Source organism: Salvia miltiorrhiza, chromosome 4 (assembly GCF_028751815.1).
Source record: "Salvia miltiorrhiza cultivar Shanhuang (shh) chromosome 4, IMPLAD_Smil_shh, whole genome shotgun sequence".
NCBI classification, from domain to species: Eukaryota; Viridiplantae; Streptophyta; class Magnoliopsida; order Lamiales; family Lamiaceae; genus Salvia; species Salvia miltiorrhiza.
In genome coordinates, this window is record NC_080390.1 from 54,528,853 (window position 1) to 54,548,629 (window position 19,777).

Genomic DNA, 19,777 nt, shown 5'->3' on the forward strand with positions numbered 1-19,777 from the left:
CGAGTCGATTTCGAGTAATTTTCGAGCCGATTCCGAGTAGCTTGCGAGCTAGCTCAACTCACTAGTCGCGTATGAACTTATAGGTGTCTACGTGGCATATCTAGCCGAATATTTTTGACAAATTGGAAAATCGGCATACAAAAATTTCTTTTTCGGAATATTAATACTTTCTCCAAAAAAAACCATATTAAATTTCTTACGTACAGATATGTTATTTTCTACTCATTCATCCTCTAGCTAGATATATCATATACTTCCTCCACCCCCTATATTTTTGTACATACTTTTTTCTTTTTTATACGTTCCCTAAATTTAGTATATATTACATTTTATATTTGAACATTACTCTACATATAATTTTTATAATTTTACTTTTATAATTTATAACTTACACTAATTATCCACAATCTATATAATAATAATATGATCTACTAAATAATACCCTTTATATCAGACCTTTTCTCCACAATCAATACTCCAAATAATTTTTCATTAAAATTCATGTCGAACGCACCTACGCATATTTATGAGGAACAAAAAGAAGATTAGTGCCAAGTGTTTTGTTTGTTGTCTGAGTTACCTTATTGATTAAATTGATATTTCTATATATACTAGCGTCTAACCCGTCGAAATTCGGCGGGAATTATTTTATGTCATCATTTATAATTATTTTATATTATTTTTATTATTATAGCATATGAAATAGTTTATATATAAATTATTTCTTTAATTAATTTGATATGATCAAATTAAATTAGTAGTACAATATTTGAAATAATATTAATCTTAATCACTTTCGCCAATTAAATGTAGGTTGTGATAATAGAAATACATTTTTATATAAATATTCATTTGATGAAGTTTATAAAAAGTTGATGTGGGATTGAAGATTTTAGAAGAAAAAAATATGTAAATTTGAAGTATGATATGATGTACGATTGATGTGTCGCATATGCTGTTAATCTTATATAGATAATATTTACTCTCACCGTCCCTCATACATTTTCCTTTTTTTTCTATTTTGGTTCGTCTCCAAAACATCTTCCTAAGTCCTAACCTATTTTTGGAAACAATTTTACTAATTATTATTCTTACAATTTCACTTTTTGTGGGACTCGTTCTTCACTTTCACTAACTATCACTCTTATAATTTCACTTTTTGTGAGACTCATTCTCTACTTATCAAATACATAACTAACTTTTATTAAAATCTGTGTCATCCTCTCTTAGGAAGATGTTTGAGAACGGATGGAGTATTAAGTTTGTTCAAATTCTTTAAATTTGACGGATAAGAAATAATTTAATTAAATATATGTCATTTGAGTATCATCTCGTATGGACCTAATATATAAGACCAAACAATCATATGAAGCTCTAAAGACCACATATGACATTTGAACGTCAAATTTTGAAAACCATATTCTTTGGAGTTTGAAATACCACATCTGAATTTTGAGCATCATCTTGTATGGAGCTTGGAGATTATAACTTACTTGTGAGTATCATTTTGTCTAGAGTTTGTGAAACTATAATTAAGTTATGAGAATAATCTCGTTTGGAGCTTGACATGTCATCTCTGACTTTTGAGCACCCTCACGTGTGGAACTTGAAAAATCACAACTTAGTTCTAAGCATCATCTTGTCTGAAACTTAAAATGCCATAACTGAATTTTGAGCATTATCTTGTTTGAAGTTTGAAAGACCATAACTGACTTGTGAGCATTATCTCCTCTAGAGTTTGAAAGATCATAATTGAGTCTTGGTAATCTCGCCTCTTACTTATGAGCATCATCTCTAAAACTTGAAAGACGAAAATTGAGTTATGAGCATCATCTCGTCTCAAACTTTAAACAATATCGTCAAATTTGAAATCATATTCAATCATCTATAATGATTAATATAATAAAATAAAATACAAATATAAATCTTTTTTAAATATGAAAATTGATTAAAAATTTAGAAAAAATTAAGAATGAATGAAAATGGAGAAAAATTAGAATAGAATGATTATACGGCGTCACGTAAGATAAGATTTATTTTACTATGGGCATAGGCATGCATGTATTTTATTTATTTATAACATTTAGTTGAAGAATATATTTTCTAAAAAATGAATTGACATTTGAATTGATTGCTTTTCGTGGATTAATTTATTGGTATACTTTATTTAAGTTTTAGTCACACTTGAAACAATCTCAATTAAGTGGGTATAAGGATTCCTATTCTGGATACCATCATTTTATTAAGTTAAATTTTCTGGGTGAAAAAAAGGTGGATTGTGAGGCATGATGAGTTTTTGTTGGTCATTGAGTTTATATATATAAGAAAAGTTGGTATGAGGTTGGGAGGAATTTCAGGCCTTTGAAAACAGACGAATGGACCCTCGAAGTGCTAATGTGTTTTAATTTGATTGGGAAAATAGAAGGCCGTGAGTTATATAATGGTTCTGATAATCAAATGAATATGTAGGATTTATAATTAAATGGATATGTTGGATTTATCTAATAGTTTTATACTCCCTCCGTCCCTGAAATGGCTTCCTCTTTGGGGACGGCACGGGTTTTAATAAAAAGTTGTAAAGTGTATTGATAGTGGAGAAAAAGTGATATAATTATTATTGGAAGTTGTGAAAAGTGTTATAATTAGTATTGGGAGTGGTGAAAAGTGAAAAGTAAGAATAAATAAAGTATTGTTAGTGGTGGGGTAGGTTTCCAAAAATGGAAAGAAAGAAAGAGGAAATTATTTGGGGGACGTCCCAAAATGGAAAAAGAGGAAGTTATTTAAGGACGGAGGGAGTACGATTATTTCATAGTACAAAATTTATCTAATAGTTTTATACGATTATTTAATAGTATAAAATTTATTTATAAATTTATATGATTATTTAATCATTTTTAAATGTAAAAATTGATTAGAAATGTATAAATAAAAAATAAGAATGAATGAGAATTAAGGAAAATTAGAATGAAGTGAATATACGATGCCACGTAGGATATGATTTATTTTGCTTTAATATATATATATATATATATATATATATATATATATATATATATATATATATATATATGACTTCAAAGACATGCGTGAGAAGAATTTCAATAGCTTGTCTGTACAATTTTCTAATAATGTCAGATCCCATTTTCTCACCCTCCCTTACAAGTGCAAACTTTCTCTTCCTTTCCCTGAAAGTAATAGATTTACTCAAATAATAAGCACAAATTAATAAAATAATAAACATTATTATAGACTTATTAAGTACATACTCCCTCCTCTTCTCGTTTGTTTTCGACTTTACTGGCAACTTTGCACCATCAAAAACTACAATAGGAATTGCTCCCGCCACTCTAAATTTTTTTATTCTTTATGCGACGCGAATAACAAACCTAAAAACGTTAACAAGAATTTGGTTTAATAATTCTATTTTTAACTCTAGTAAGAAAAATCACTCATTAAAATGAACCTGCCAATGAACAAGCACTTAAGTGACTTAAAGTGACGTTTGAATACACAAAAACATACCAAACTACAATTGAGTCAATATTCTTAACTATAATAATTAACCTCGGACTTAACATTGATGGAATGTATCCAAGTGACTCTACTAAAACATCAATAAAATGAAGAGAGCAATATGAACAAACAAACCGTTCGATGATGGTGGCATCACCCTCAACAAAACCTTGAGTATCGACTCCCAAAGTTTTGGTGCTTTGGTACATCAATGAATGCCCGTCCACCGCTACCTTAAGATCTTTGAAATCGTTGGTGTGAAACTCATTCATATTTCCTTTCAACACTGACAAAAGACCTTGTATCCCCATTTTTGGATTTCTTAGAGTTGGACTTGCATCGCGTCAAACATGAATAAAGAAGCTGTATCGCGGCGGGAAAAAGGGGACGGGGGGTGGTCCGGCGAAGCAAACGATGGGGCAGATCAAGGCGGTGAGGAGGGAGCGCTGGTGTTCAGAGACGGGAGGGCATGAATTCCAGGGAATGGGATTTGAGAATTAGGAGAGGTGATGTGTTATGTGATGTATAATACTCCCTCCGTCCACAAAAGAACTTCCTATCTTTCTTTTTTGGGACGTCCACAAAAGAACTTTCTACCTATTTTTGGACTATACCCCACCACTTATAATCCTCTTACTTTTCACTTTTCACAACTCCCAATATTAATTATAACACATTTTCACCACTCCCAATACACTCAACTACCTTTTATCCACTCTCAATACACTCAACAATATTTTTTCTTAAAACCCGTGCCACTCCCTTCTAGGAAGTTTTTTCATGGACGGATGGAGTAATATAATAAATAAAATAATGTACTCCCTCCGTCCACGAAAAAGAGTCCTGTTTTCTCTCTTTTTTTTGTCCACGAAAAAGAGTCATGTTTCACTTTTTATACAATTTTACCCTTTTTTGATTTATCTATTTACTTGATTTGCCATTCATGGACCCACCACAATAAATGATAAACAATCTTTTTAATTTCTTAATTAAATCCTAATCTTTCTCTTTTACGCACTACCCCAATTTATTCCATTACTATTTGGTCAATATCCATTCCTAATTTCTTCCATTCATTTTTGCGCCGCCTCCCTCCTGTGATTTAAGGTAGTCGTCGTCTCCCTTTGAAACCCCCAAATCGGAGTTCATCACCGCCTCCCTTTGACGGAGTTATTTTCGACGTTTTCCCAAGTGTTGACGGCGACCCACACTCAATCAGAGAGTCGCGGGTTTGGCCGGCAACGACGAGGAGATTCTGCTCGATTGAGGCGATTCCGGTGATCTCATCGAGCGTGGAGGAGGCGAAACCCTCGGAAATCCCAAATCGCCGCCTTCCCCAAATTGTCGCCTCCCTCAAATCGCCGCTTCCCAGTGAGCGTGAAACCTTCAGGCATCGCATCCCTCAAATTGTTGGCTTCTTTTTCAAGGTTAGGAGCTACATGCACTGCACGGCTCGCCTCTCTTCCCCGGTGAAGAGCACCACAACCGACCGCCCCTCTCTCCGACGCAACAATCAGCAGCTGTAGGAGGACCCACTGCCGTCGTTGTCGCTCTTCACTCCTCTCTCTCTCTATAGATCTAGAAATGAGCCCTTTGTTCTCAGGTAACAACGACAATCCCTTGCTGTCTCAGAAATTCCGGCAACCATGGCTGCCCCTAGCTTCGACTCCCACTCACTGTCCGAACATACGACAGCCCCAAATTTCAGTTTTTTTTTTTCTCATAATGTTCATTTACTGATTTTGTTCTGAATTTTTTCGAATTTGTTGCTGGAATTTCCTAAAAATGTTGATAGAATTTTTTTGTTGAAATTATTTGAATTTATTGTTGTAATTTCTTAAATTTGTTGGTGGAATCGATTTGTTGCTGAAATTTGTTGTTAGGAATTTTCTAAATTTGTTTGTGGAATCGATTTGAATCTAAAATGTTGGTTTAATTTGTTGGAATTCATTGTTTGAATCTGATTTTTTTTTTCGATTAAGTTTGAATCTGAATGTTGGTTTAATTTGCTAGAATTCATTGTTTGAATCTGATTTTTTTTTCTTTTCGATTAAGCTTGAATATGAAATGTTGGTTTAATTTGCTGGAATTCATTGTTTGATTCTAATTTTTTTTTCGATTAAGTTTGAATAATCTGAAATGTTGGTCTGAACCCTTAATTGTTGGAATAATACGAAACATTAAATGAATTGAGAATTAATTAAGAAGCTTTAAAAGTCATATTAACACTACCCCTATAAATATACTTCTCTCTCCTCTTACACCTACTTTCACAACTTTCTTAAAATCCGTGCCGAGTCCCAAATGGGACTCTTTTTCATGGATGGAGGGAGTATATATAAAATATAGTTCATGTGGAATTATATTGCCACGTCAGCGATAGAGAATTGAGCTAGAAGCTTTATAATTGAGGGATTTTAAATCTTGAATTTTTAGATATGCCACCACGTAGGAACTCGAATTAAGGAGAGCGCAGGAATCCTTAATCGTATTATATATTGTTGATGATTGGTCTAAGACTCTAGGCCTTACCCCCATTTATAAAAAATGTGACTGAATATTATATTAGGAAATAAAATGAAGAAAAACAGAAAATAAAATGAGAAAACAAATGGGCCGTCACTTTTTGATGTGGGGTTTTTTCGGTGTTCAGGACGTGGCATTTTTGGGCCATTCATTAGGGGTCTCATAGTATTTTATTTTTCTTGGAGATCTTTCGGTTTTTATTGAGAAGGGATAAGACCCAAAAAGAAAAAGTGCAAGTTAGAGGCCTCTGATTGAGAATTTTTTAGGGTTTGAGCATCTGATTTCGTTATTTTCACTAGTATTCTCTGATCAAGAATGGGATGGGGCACGGCAGCAGGCGACCCGTTTGGAGGAAGGGGGTCTAAGTTGGATTTGCTGGAATTTTCCGAAATTTGCTCGGTTATCGGTGAGATTGTTGAGCGTGGTTTATACTCCATATCAGCTGAGATTTGTCCAAAATTGTTGGATGGAGTGATTTGGGGCGACTCTTTGCCAAGAATTGAACATCGAACTTGGTGAGCCGCTTAGACTATCTTTATCAACAACCTGTACCAACCTAACTTTTTAATAAAAAAATTATTTCTCTCTTTTCCACATATACAATCTATAATTTAACAACCTTTATGTTTTATCAATAACCTACTACAACCTAAATACTTTTTCTTTTTTTAATATTTGTTGTCATATTTTTTAATTATAAAATGCCAAATGGCATTATCTCATTTAATTGAAAAGGTGGATGACCTTGGTTGGTCTGCAACTTTTTGGACAACCGGTTGTCAAGCTTTTCAATATTTTAATAATTTTTTGCTATAATTTTTTTGTCTTTTTGTGATGACCGATTTGTAGATGGTCATGAATAAATGTAGTCTTATGAACAGCCAGCAGCTGCCTAGCTGTGATTAATAATGGCGGTCGTCGGTGAGATGGGGTGAGACTTCGATCCCGTTTGTCCGATTTGGGCCCATTTTCCCTTTTTTTCAATCTATGAATTTAAGATTTTTCGGCCCATAAGGGCCCGAAGATAGATTTTTAACTTCCTGGGTAAAGTTTGTAAAAGGAAAAGAGTGTAAACTAGGGCTTTTTTACTGCCGCCTCCTTCCTTCTTGCTTTGCTCTTCATTTTCGAAGTTCATCCTGATTATCCCAAGTTCTTCTACCAGTGAGGATCATGGGTTGAAAATTTCTCAAGATTTCGGTAACCTTCATTCTGCAATCTCCTTTAAAACCGATTCTCGTCGTGTTTTACCACCTAATTGATTGTGTTGCCTGCGTTGTTATAATCGGATATCTTCTTTGTATTTTCTTGGTAGGCTGAGTGTGAAGAGGGACAATCATGAGGTGGAAGCATTAAGTAGTGAGAATACGAGTTATAGAAGCTTTTTGAACTCTATCCGGGTATATTTTCTTCCTTTCCTTCTCGAGTTTTGTGATTGCGTTGTTTGTTTGTAGTCTCCTGTATTAACTCTATTGGCTGCCATGTTTCACTATTTTATAATGCTAGTAGCCCTTCTTCTTCATTTTTCTGTTATATATTGCTGAATTTCATACGCCGCTTTCCTCGTTATGCTTATATCATTATGTGGCGCGGCTTTGATTTACTTTATACTTGAGCATATTTTCTCATACTCTTCGTGTTTGTTTCTCTTTTTCTTGCAGCTGAATAATTGAAGTTGCCAAACCCATTCTTCAAACCTCTTCGAAAACACCTTGGGTTTCGTTGTTCTCCTCCCGTCTACACCAGCGTCGTGCATTCGTAAGCGATTTCGTTGTTCTCCTCCCTCGCCGCCGCGCTCCGATCAGGTTCTCCTCTTCTCACTCGCATAATTATCTATCTACCGCCAGAATTATTTGGCATTATTCATGGATAACGAAATATTCATTTAACAGGAACTCATAAGACTAAAACTTATTTTAAGTGTGTGTTCGAATTTCGTGAATGTTGATCTGTTTTTGTTTCTCAATTGCGGCTGTCAAAAAAATTTGGTTATGTCAAAATTTTGAGTTCAGATATTTTGTGACATTCCGATATTGCACCCTTTGTGATCATAGTTTGAGTTAATCGTCGCTCGGGCTTCCTCCTTTTTTCTTCCTCCTTTCTGATTGCATAATATCAAATGGCAGGATCAGGTATTAGACTTCCCTATAGTATGTCTACTTTGTTATTTTTTGCCGGATAGGAGTGGGGCGTATTTGGGTTTTGAGAAGAGAGTCCGTAAAGATGGTTACTGTGGGGAGCGTCAAAATTCAATCTCGTTCCCTCTGTTTTAACTTTGGAAACTCTAGAAAAGGTTAAGAAAACTTTCCTTCGAATTAGACTAGCGACTTCCTCTCAAGAGCACCCGGATAATTGTCCTCCTGACACCATTCCTCTTTGGATAGCCTAGATTGATGCAGGTTTGAAGTTGCCTCCTCCCCCCTTTATTTTACGTGTCAGTAAGTTATATGGGATACCCTTCTTCCAAATTTCTCCTTCTGGTGTGCAAAGGGTTTTTGCTTTCCATGTGAACAGGGCTGAGGATACAGCTTCTTTATTCATGTTTGCTGTGATGCAAGTCCAGCTCTAAGAAATCCAAAAATGGGGATACAAGGTCTTTTGTTAGTGTTGAAAGGAAATATGAATGAGTTTCACACCAATGATTTCAAAGATCTTAATCTTAAGGTGGCGGTGGACGGGCATTCGTTGATGTACCAAAGCGCCAAAACTATGTATTCATTGAGGCCACCATTAAGTCACTTAAGCCACAAAATATATAAATTGTGACTGTGCCTATCCCCAAAACTTTTCCAAATCCTTTCCCAACGGCTCCGGCTCTCAGCTCTATCCCGCTCTATGGCTATGGATTATGTAGACAACAAATTGACGACACTTCAAACTCTTTAAAATTCGTCTCCTTTATAATCTAAAAATCATGAAAATTCTTATTAGATATGCAATTACAACCAAAAGATGGTATTTGACGTAAATTAAGCATAGAAATCGAAAAATACCCAAAATATGCTTATAAATTTAAGATATACCTCTCAAAAGGTTCCTTAGTAACAGGATTGTAGCTGCCCTCTGCAATGTATATACACACTTCCTTTGGTATCTGAGTGATATTATGTTAAGGTGTCTATGCATTGAAAAATGACATTTTCTATTATATAAATTATAATAATTATTTAAAAAGGATATGGGCCAAGAAATTCTAAATCTTCTTCATAATCATCAGGAACGATGAATCCAGAGTATCTCGAGTATCTCATTTCTTGAATCGCCTATATTGCATTATGATATGTAGAAATATCATATGTTACGTAGGAGAAATATTTATTACAATTTTATAATCTTCGTGCATCTCGATAAACTTATGTGCTGTTGGTAGCCTTACGCCAGGTAACCTTTCCAAATAGTCACAGCCACTGAGAATGCACTGAGAATGCACATTTGCTTGAACATCTTAAACGAGAATTTGCTGAAATCTTATTTTTTTAGTCTGCTGTAGCAAATTGGATCGCTTGAGTTCGAAACATTTCCCACCTTTTACTTTGTCCCAATAAAAAATTATCTGAAATTTAAACACAGCAAAATAATTGAGTGTTGAGTCAGACCACAAAAATAGATCCACAACTAGAGCTTTAAACTTACCCTGGAGCATTCATACAGAATTAAATCTGTGTCATCTGAAACGACGACATCGACCATGTTATTCTTACTCAAGAAGGCCAATTGTGCATCGCCCTCGTATGGTGCCACTATGAAATCCACATTATCGGTCTTTAAAATCTGTTAAACACAATAATTATTGTTGATTTTTTTGCAAGAATTGACGCAGAAGAAAATGCAACCAAAACAAAAAAATCTACCTTTATGACTTTAAAGGCATGCGTGAGAAGAATTTCAATAACTTGTCTGTACAATTTTCTAACAATGTCAGATCTCATTTTCCCATCCTCCCTTGCAAGTGCAAGCTTTTTCTCGCTTTTCTTAAAAGTAATAGATTTAGTCAAATAATAAGCACAAATATAAAATAATAAACATTCTTCTAAACAACTTATTAAGTACATACTCTCTCCTCTTCTCGTTTGTTTTCGACTTTACTGGCAACTTTGCACCATCAAAAACTACAATAAGAATTGTTCCCGCTACTCTAAATTTTTTTTTATTCTTTCTGCGACGCGAATAGCAAACCTAAAAATGTTAACAATAATTTGGTTTAATAATTATATTTTTAACTCTAGTAAAAAAAATCACTCATTAAAATGAACCTGTCAAGGAACAAGTACTTAAGTAACTTAAAGTGACGTTTGAATACACAAAAACATACCAAACTATAATTGAGTCGATCCAAAGAATATTGACTCAATTGTGGTTTGGTATGTTTTTTGTGTATTTAAACGTCACTTTAAGTCACTTAAGTGCTTTTTTCGTTGGCAGATTCATTTTAATAAGTTATTTTTCTTACCAGAGTTAAAAATAGAATTATTAAACCAAATTCTTGTTAACGTTTTTAGGTTTCCTATTAGCGTCGCAGAAAGAATAAAAAAAAAAAATTGAGTGGCGGTACCAATTCCTATTGTAGTTTTTGATGGTGCATAGTTGCCAGTAAAGTCGAAAACAAACGAGAAGAAGAGGGAGTATGTACTTAATAAGTTTATAAGAATGTTTATTATTTTATTAATTTGTGCTTATTATTTGAGTAAATCTATTAGTTATAGGAAAATGGAGAGAAAGCTTGCACTTGCAAGGGAAGGTGGGAAAATGGGATCTGACATTGTTAGAAAATTGTACAGACAAGTTATTGAAATTCTTCCCACGCATGCCTTTGAAGTCATAAAGGTAGTTTTTTTTTTGTTGCATTTTCTTCTGCGTCAATTATTGCAAAAAAATCAACAATAATTATTGTGTTTAACAGATTTTAAAGACCGATAATGTGGATTTCATAGTGGCACCATTCGAGGGCGATGCACAATTAGCCTTCTTGAGTAAGAATAACATGGTCGATATCGTCGTTTCAGATGACACAGATTTAATTCTGTATGAATGCTCCAGGGTAAGTTTAAAGCTCTAGTTGCGGATCTATTTTTGTTGTCTGACTCAACACTCAACTATTTTGCTGTGTTTAAATTTCAGATAATTTTTTATTGGGACAAAGTAAAAGGTGGGAAATGTTTCGAACTCAAGCGATCCAATTTGCTACAGCAGACTAAAAAAATAAGATTTCAGCAAATTTTCGTTTGAGATGTTCAAGCAAATGTGCATTCTCAGTGGCTGTGACTATTTGGAAAGGGTACCTGGCGTAAGGCTACCAACAGCACATAAGTTTATCGAGATGCACGAAGATTATAAAATTGTAATAAATATTTCTCCTACGTAACATATGATATTTCTACATATCATAATGCAATATAGGCGATTCAAGAAATGAGATACTCTGGATTCAACGTTCCTGATGATTATGAAGATTCATTCCCTAAAGCACTTTTGACTTATGCACATCAACGTGTGTATGATCGCGATACAAAACGAGCGAATGTATTTCTCAGTGAGGTTGAAAATGACAAAGAAGATTTAGAATTTCTTGACCCATATCCTTTTTAAATAATTATTATAATTTATATAATAGAAAATATCATTTTTCAGCACATAGACACCTTAACATAATATCACCCAGATACCAAAGGAAGTGTGTATATACATTGCAGAGGGCATCTACAATCCTAGGAACCCTTTTGAAAGGTACATCTTAAATTTATAAGCATATTTTGGGTATTTTTTGATTCTTATGCTTAATTTATGTCAAATACCATCTTTTGGTTGTAATTGCATATCTAATGAGAATTTTCATGATTTTTAGTAGATTATAAAGGAGACGAATTTTAAAGAGTTTGAAGTGTCGTCGATTTGTGGTCTGCATAATCCATATAGCCATAGAGAGGAATAGAGCCGGAGCCGTCGGGGAAGAATTTGGAAAAGTTTTAGGGATAGGCACAATCACAGTTTGCATATGCTCCATTGGGCTATGATCACATTAAATTTGACCTCTCCTTGATTCAAGGTGCTATGTAGATTAACGTGGGATTTTTATTTTATTTTCCTACAATTTTAAAGCTCTTTACATAAATTTAAATATATGAAAATCGCAAACTAAATATAGATTTTTTTTTTCATAAATTAATATTTTTTGTATTTCTTTTTATTCTAATTCTTGTCTTTCTTTTTTCCTAAAAATCATACTTTTAGTTAATACTACCTCCGTCCCGGTTTTTGGTATCCAGTTGAGAATGGCACGAATTTTAATAAAGTGATTGGTGTGTTGTAAGTAGAATAAGGGTCCCACCTTTTATGTGAGAGTTAAAATAATTATAGTGGAGTAAGGGCTCCACCTACTTTTACTAAAAATAGAAATGGATATCAAAATGTGGGACGACCAAAAAAAGAAAGTTGAATACTAAAAGTTGGGACGGAGGGAGTAATAAAATATTCAATACACATATCAAATTAAAGATCATGACAAGAGCTTTAAATTGATATATAATATGTAAACTAGTATGCTCTCCCGTGGAATGCACGGAATCATAAAATTAAGCGATATTTTTAATAAATAAATATAAATATTATATATATATATATATATATACTCCCCCCGTCCACTAATTCAAGACCTTCTTTCCTTTTTGGGACGTCCACCAACTCAAGGCCTATCCATTTTTAGCAAGTTTTTATTTATATTTAATTGGTGGGTCCCAAAACAATACACTTTTTCTCCACTCAACTAATAAAAATACATTTTTTCTTAAAACCCATGTTTTGCTACTTAGGTCCTAAATTAGTGGACGGAGGGAGTAATATTTATATTTATTTATAGGGTTGAGATCTACGAAGAATCCCTTAGTATAGAGATTAAAGATTAAATCATAACCGCCCATTTAATGGTGATGAACGATCAGATTTGTAGTTTTTTTAATTTAAAAAAAAAAATCAAGCATTCAGATTTTTTTGCTTTAAAATTCGCATAAGGGTATAATTGTATTTGTCATATATTCAGAAATTTACCTATCCTAGATTTACGCATGTAATTATAGATTTTTACTCTACCCACCCACCCACCCACCACAAATTCATTTATTCATTTTCACAAAGCTATACCAGTTGGCGGCGCATCACCTCTAGGTAAGGGTTTTTGGTTCTGCAAATTATTGAATAATCACAAGATGTTGCTTGAAATTTTTAGATTTCGATCAAATAGCATTTGTTGGATAGAACAAATTTGAATTGAAATCGTTTGTTTTCGCATCTTCTCCGAAACCTCGATCGTTGTTTCATTTTTCACAGAACTTCGGTGAACTTTGGTTGTTTATCAGAGAAATGAGAATAAAGTTTTGATTTTTTTTTTCAGATTTATTTTGAATATTCTGTGGATTTTGATGACTCTGTTTCATTCTGAAAAAATTGTTGAATATGTTTCAGACTGGGAAATGCGGACTATTTGAGATTTTTGATTCATTTTTGGATGATTATTGAGTTTAGTTAACTGATTTTTAGAAATTATACTAAGTTATTTAGTATATGTTTCAGGTTATTCAAAAATAGTTGTAAGGTAATTTTTATGTGATCAGTGTATTTGTTAAGTTATTTTGTAAGTAGAAGTTATTATTCAGAATATTTGTTAGTTTGTTCAGAAAACGAGTTATTCTGTTCAGTATGTTTGATATGTTATTCAGAAACTATCTTATAAACTAAATAAGTGCATATTGAAATGGAACTCATTAAATTTAATTATTTATTCATTAAGGTTTTAATAGTAACTACATAAATGTAATGGTATAAGGTAAACACTGGAAGGGGCAATGATAATGAGGCATCTGGATGATTGTCAGCTCTGGCGGATGATTGTCAGTTGTGTCGCATGAGCTCTGGCAAATGATTGCCAGCTCTATCAATGAATGTCAACTCTGTCGAGTGATGTCCAGCTCTGGCGAATGAATGTCAACTCTGTCGAGTTTGGTCAGTTCTGGCTGCCTTGACGAATCATTGCCAGCTCTGACGGCTTGCGAGTGATTTCCAGCTCTGACAACTTGAGCTATGCGCGAATGAATGTCAGCTCTGGCGAGTGAATGTCAGCTATGGCTGCATTGTTAGCTCTGGTGAGTGAGAGGCTCGGCCGCTGTCCTTATGCACGTGTAATTGCTCCATTTTGATAAATATTCCAATTTTCTTCGCAATCTTCTTCTAATCACCCCCGATTCATTGTGGGCCATGGTTAGCAAGGCTAAAACACTCTCTTTTGCATCGTTGTGAGCTTACTTCACAATCTTCAAATGCTTTAACATCGACATTATTCATTCAACACCTAAAGCATCACAATTAACCATTAAACTCAAATTAACACAAAATCACCACTATTCTACACAACTTTTGCAATAAAATATGACTAAACTAGTAATAGCCAATGACACAAACTCGAAAAAACAATTATAAATCATTTTAGACCTAAAAACATGATATGATTTCATGTTATTACTGAATGAAATTGAATAAACTTTCAATGTTTGAGAATAAAGTGTAAATATACTGAATATGTTACAAAATATGAAATATAGACTCTGCTAAATGAACATTTAACTAATCTGAATAATTTAACATATTGCATTTATAAACTGATCTGAGTATTCTAGTAATGAAGTCTGAATATTAATATGATAAAAAATTGTGAAAAAATCATAAATAACGTAAAACATATTGTGAATAGGAATAAGGATGGAGTGGTATTTTTTGGATTAATTACAATGCTCAAACATAATAAAATAAAATAAAATAAAATTTGATATACAAATTGAACAGAAAAAAAAGTCAACGAAAAAAAAGCAATAATCTTTCTTTAAAGAAAAGATATATCTCCAACGTGAATGCCTAACTAAAATTATGGAATGAAACATATCTTGCTATAATAAAACAATATATTTTTAGTTACCTTTACAAAGGTAATGACAAAGATAACCTTTTTGATATTATTTAATGCAAATATTGTGGATTACTTGGATCCATCAGATTGCATGGAATTAACGCCTATGATGCATTCTTCATTCTCTCTACATTTAACCTTCTTTATTGATCCCTTCCCTATATATATATATAGATAGATAGATGTGTGTGTATGAATCAACTTAAAACACAAGTAATAAATTAATTAACCAATATTACAAAAAAAAATTACAGAAATACAAAATAAAAATCAGCAATTCAATGTTTGCAATAATTTTACAAAAAATATGCTTAGAAATGTTATAGAATGTAATTAGACTAATTTGCAAGTTTGAATACCATTAATAGTATGGCATACCATTAATAGTATGGCACCATCATTTAATCGTTGCATTACAATTTGCAAAGCAAAATAAAACATTGCAAAAATAATAGGGACAAAAGAAGCGATGATAACAGAAAAACCAAACAATGAAGAAATTTTCCATTCATCTAAAGAATTTTGTCATGAATGGGAAAATTACTGAACTTGGTGTGTAGTCCTTTTTTCTGAAAATTCGACTCTTAATAACAAGATTAATAAAATTCAATGCAAAGGGCATTTACAGCATTAGTTAGCACACAAATAAGCTTTGGATGATTAATTAAACCTAATTAGAAATCCATAAACATACAAAAAATCAGAACAAACGCCACTGTAACAGATAAGAGAAAAGAGATATACCTAAAATATCTAATGATGAGGAAATTGGCCTATGTTCTGTATACAGTATATTACATTAGAGAATATTAAAGGGTTTGAAGCTAATATCAGTTGGCTACTTTGAATGCTTACATGGCTGAATACAGATTCTGAAAGAGGAAAAACAATACAGATTCTGAAAGAGGAAAAACAGAATTTTGGGTGCCATTAAAGGAAATGAAAGTTTAACTCTCTCTCTATAAACCTTGGGGATCCTAAGCGTACTTTGAAGCAGTTAGGCATGGCATGAAAACTTTGAATCTCGATATTAAACAAGCCGTCTTTTGCATCTGCAAGTCTTTTCTACATAAAATAGACATGAAAAACAAATATCTCTTAGTATCAGACTACTGTAGTTTGCATAAAGAAACCATGCTGTGATTGGTGAGAAATACTACATATCTTGCCCTATTCTATTGAATCACTTATACCTATTTATTCATGCATCGGGGGTAACATTAAACGATCAAGAAACTTCAAGCGAACCTCATTTTTCAGCTTATGGAATAGTTCCATTCTCAATATTTGCTTCCAAATTCCAGCCCCTGAGTATGACAGAAACTTGTGAGTGTGGGAAACAAAAGGAACCCTGACTTACAGAGATTAATTACCTCTCGCCAGCTTCACGTTTCAATGCTTCAATATGGGCTTCAATTTCAGCACATGCACTTTCTATTTCAATGTTTTTCAAACAGAGCTCCCTCCATTGTGCAGATAAAGCAGTGAGCTCATAGGCGGTGTTTTGCTGAATATTCACAGAGTGACAGAATAATAATGACATTAGGCAAATAAAACTGATGATACTTCCGTTGCAATGGAAAAACTGAAAAGGCATAGGAAAATAAAACACAAGCTCTTTCGAAGTACCTGATGATACTTCCTCTCTCGATTGACAGATTCAATATTTCCATTGAGCTCCAGAACTTGAGATTGCATTCTACAGGAAGCAAAAAATTAGTGGCGTAAAAGTAGAACTGCAGAAGCATCTAAAATGAGAGTAAAAGCTTCTAGGTGGGGATTTAAAAAAGATAAGCACAAATGATCAGAGCGAGATTATTGTGGGCTGCTGAGGCAGAGAACTTTGCAAGGCATTAAAAGAAACTGAAGACAGATGTATTAATATGTGATGGATTTGCACGCACAATAGCAATCTCTTAGCATTTAACGAACATCACAGACCCACCTAGTAAAGTGAAAAATGGGGCGGGAAAAAACTGAAAAATGAATGACAAACAAACATTTAAAGAGTATTCCTATTTCGCATTAAACAAGAGAAATATGCACCTTGATAGAAACGCCTCCAACTGTTGATTATACAACTTCCAAACATCAGGACCATGCTTCAGCATCAAATCCAGATTTTCAAGTCTACAGAAAAGAAAGAAAGAAAAAAAAAACCAGAGGTCAAAAAGCAAGGGACATATGTTCAAGATAATGGTTGGTGATATTGAACATATCATGGTATCACCACCACCTCCTCTAACCTTCACTCAAGATAAAGTTACTTTCACTGCAATAACAAACCATACTGAAATGATATTAGTTTCATTGCAATCACAAACAGTACCTGATCACTTGATGCTGCAACAAGCGCTGGGCTTTCTGAAGCGCTTGCCTCCATGCAGTCTCATCGTTTCGCTTGTTCAGCGGTGGCACTTCAAGTCCATATCTGGATGTATCCATTTGGACTGGGGGTTTCCCAGCTCTAACTCTCTCATATTCTCTAGCCAGCATAGGATGGTCCTATAACAAAGATATCAATAAGAGGCACTAAAGCATCCCAGCATCTCTCTCTCACACACACACAAAGTAGATAGATGCAGTTTGTTGATCAAGATGATGATGATAATCTTCAGAAAAGAAGTAAAGGAAGATCCTCAAAAGAATATTATGCTTTAGAGCCAAAAGTCTGCTAACAAATGTTTAAGTTGAACATAGACAAGAAAATTTACGTTGAACATAGACAAGAAACGGAGAACAGGGGCATGTGATTAACATCTAATTTTGGGAGGAGATGGTGGCTTCATAACAGAAGCACTTCTTACAGAATTCTAGAACTATGCATAAAAAGTTACTTCAGAAGGAAAAACTACTCCAATTTCTAATCATATAGTATTTCCCAAATATCAACATTATTAGGATCCTCAATAATCAGATAATTATGAACAAAAAACAACTGTCCAGCTACTTAAATTGAAGAGGAATCTTAAAACAGCTAATTCCATGATTTCCTCTATAAACTATCTAATTCAGATATCAATGCAAAACTAAGACATGAACAATTGAAATAATTATCAGCTCACACACCTGAAAATTGAATGTGGGGAGAGGGGGAAGGTCTTTGAGGAAGTCGGAAGGTTTCTTCGAGCTGAACCGCATCTCCTCTTCCACCAATCGGTCAACTTCTTCTTTAACCTTTGGGTTGCCATAGTCGTCATCAATGTAGGGCAAAGCATCAATTATTGGAGCCGCCGGTGCCGTGGCCGTGGACGACTGCGGCGGCGCCTCCAGCATCAGTATGTCGGCACTACCTCCATTAGCAGTCGCCATTAGTTATCAAACCCCTGCCATTAACACTTGGTAAGCTGAGAATTCGCCTCGCACGCACGCATGTAAGTATATGCATATACTGAACTTCTACTTCGAAGTAAAAACTAATGTAGAAATACTGAAATAGCAAACTCAGAAAAGATAACAACATAAACATGTCCAGAAAGAAATAAGAGAAAATTGCAAAAGGAATTTATGAACAATTGACCTATTCGATTAAAAAAGGGGGAAGATTTCGCAATAAATCATCAGTAAGAGCGTTTTCTTTACCTTCGGATAAAAATTAGGGCTATGTGGCTGAGCTCACTGAGACGGAGGAAGGCAGCGGCGGTTAACGGAGGCCAGCGGCGGATTAGTTGCCGAGATTTCCTGTGGCAGTCTGAATTTTCTGAAGTAGGTTTCCTTTTCTTTTAGAATTTTTATGTGTCAAGAGAAGGGGACGTATTGTACGGTACTTATAGTATTATTTTACGTGAATATATAATTTTTAGGTATTTTAAAAATATATAACTAAAGAAAAATGTATTTTTAAATTATATAGTAGGAGTATTATTTTTTAGAATTTTTTATCGTTATAATATTCTTACTTTTTTTCATAATAATTTTGTAGCTTATATGAACATTAGAGCGTTGTTTTATCAAAGACATGGTACAGTTTTATTGTGAAAAAAATAAAAACATTCCAATTACAAGAAAATAAAACGCAATATTGCGATTGCCAAATTTTAAAAATTATAGAAACATTATGATATTTTTGCTAATTAATCCAAATTTGAAACTGCGTTGGCTTGAACTTGTATCTTCTGCTTACACTATTTTATTGAAGAGTTAATTTCAGAACAGCTTTCAGTAATTTATGATTAGAAGAAAATGAAAATTGTCACATTTCTACTGTTGTCAAGTCGAACAAAAACTATTAAGTATTAAAGTATATAGAATTATATCAAATGCTATTTTAGATACTCTTCTCAAAAAAAAAAAAAAAAAAAGAAGAACAACCAAATTAATGATTTTATAAAGAATCTCGAGTTTGAGCGAATGCTAACCTTACCAACTGTGAGGTAAAAATATTATATGCATAAATCCTCTTAAGCACATTCATAATAATTAAATGTTCAATTCGAATCACAATAATTTGTTCAAATGTAATAAATTAAAGGAGTATTACATTTCCTAACAAAAATATAATTATGACGTGTAAAACTATCAACTCTAAAATGATGCAATAACCGATACAAATTCACCTATAGTTAGAAAGTAAAATTAAAACCACAGGAAAGTAAAATCATGCATAAACTTGATATCAAGTGTTGACTAATAATCAACTCAAAATATGTGTGCAAATATATAATTTATGTGTTCCATAATTTTGTTAAACTTGCGTTTTACAATAATTTCCATCAATCAAAACAATGCAATGAGTAAAGTACAAACTGAGCTAAGCATAATTGTACATCTCATTGAAGCAGAAACCTATAA

At 33.4% G+C, this 19,777-nt stretch overlaps 1 protein-coding gene across 5 annotated transcripts; it reads right to left on the minus strand.

The window, feature by feature from the left end:
• Positions 1-15,725: 15,725 nt before the first annotated feature.
• LOC131020711 (pre-mRNA-splicing factor SPF27 homolog) lies at positions 15,726-19,288 on the minus strand. 5 transcript variants are annotated; one of them, XR_009100738.1, is made up of 8 exons: positions 18,569-19,287; positions 18,056-18,312; positions 17,316-17,491; positions 17,033-17,116; positions 16,616-16,685; positions 16,360-16,493; positions 16,180-16,293; positions 15,726-16,046 (listed from the first exon to the last, which is right to left on the minus strand). XR_009100738.1 is itself a non-coding variant. In XM_057949706.1 (8 exons), the coding sequence occupies exons 2-7, from the start codon at positions 18,296-18,298 to the stop codon at positions 16,248-16,250; spliced, it is 753 nt and encodes a 250-aa protein (XP_057805689.1). In that variant the 5' UTR covers positions 18,299-18,312; positions 18,569-19,288; the 3' UTR covers positions 15,726-16,038; positions 16,235-16,247. The 5 variants fall into 5 exon arrangements, 3 of the variants coding, with proteins under 3 accessions (XP_057805689.1, XP_057805690.1, XP_057805688.1); XR_009100737.1 differs by having other exon boundaries at positions 15,726-16,051; XM_057949706.1 differs by having other exon boundaries at positions 15,726-16,038; positions 16,235-16,293; positions 18,569-19,288.
• Positions 19,289-19,777: the final 489 nt, after the last annotated feature.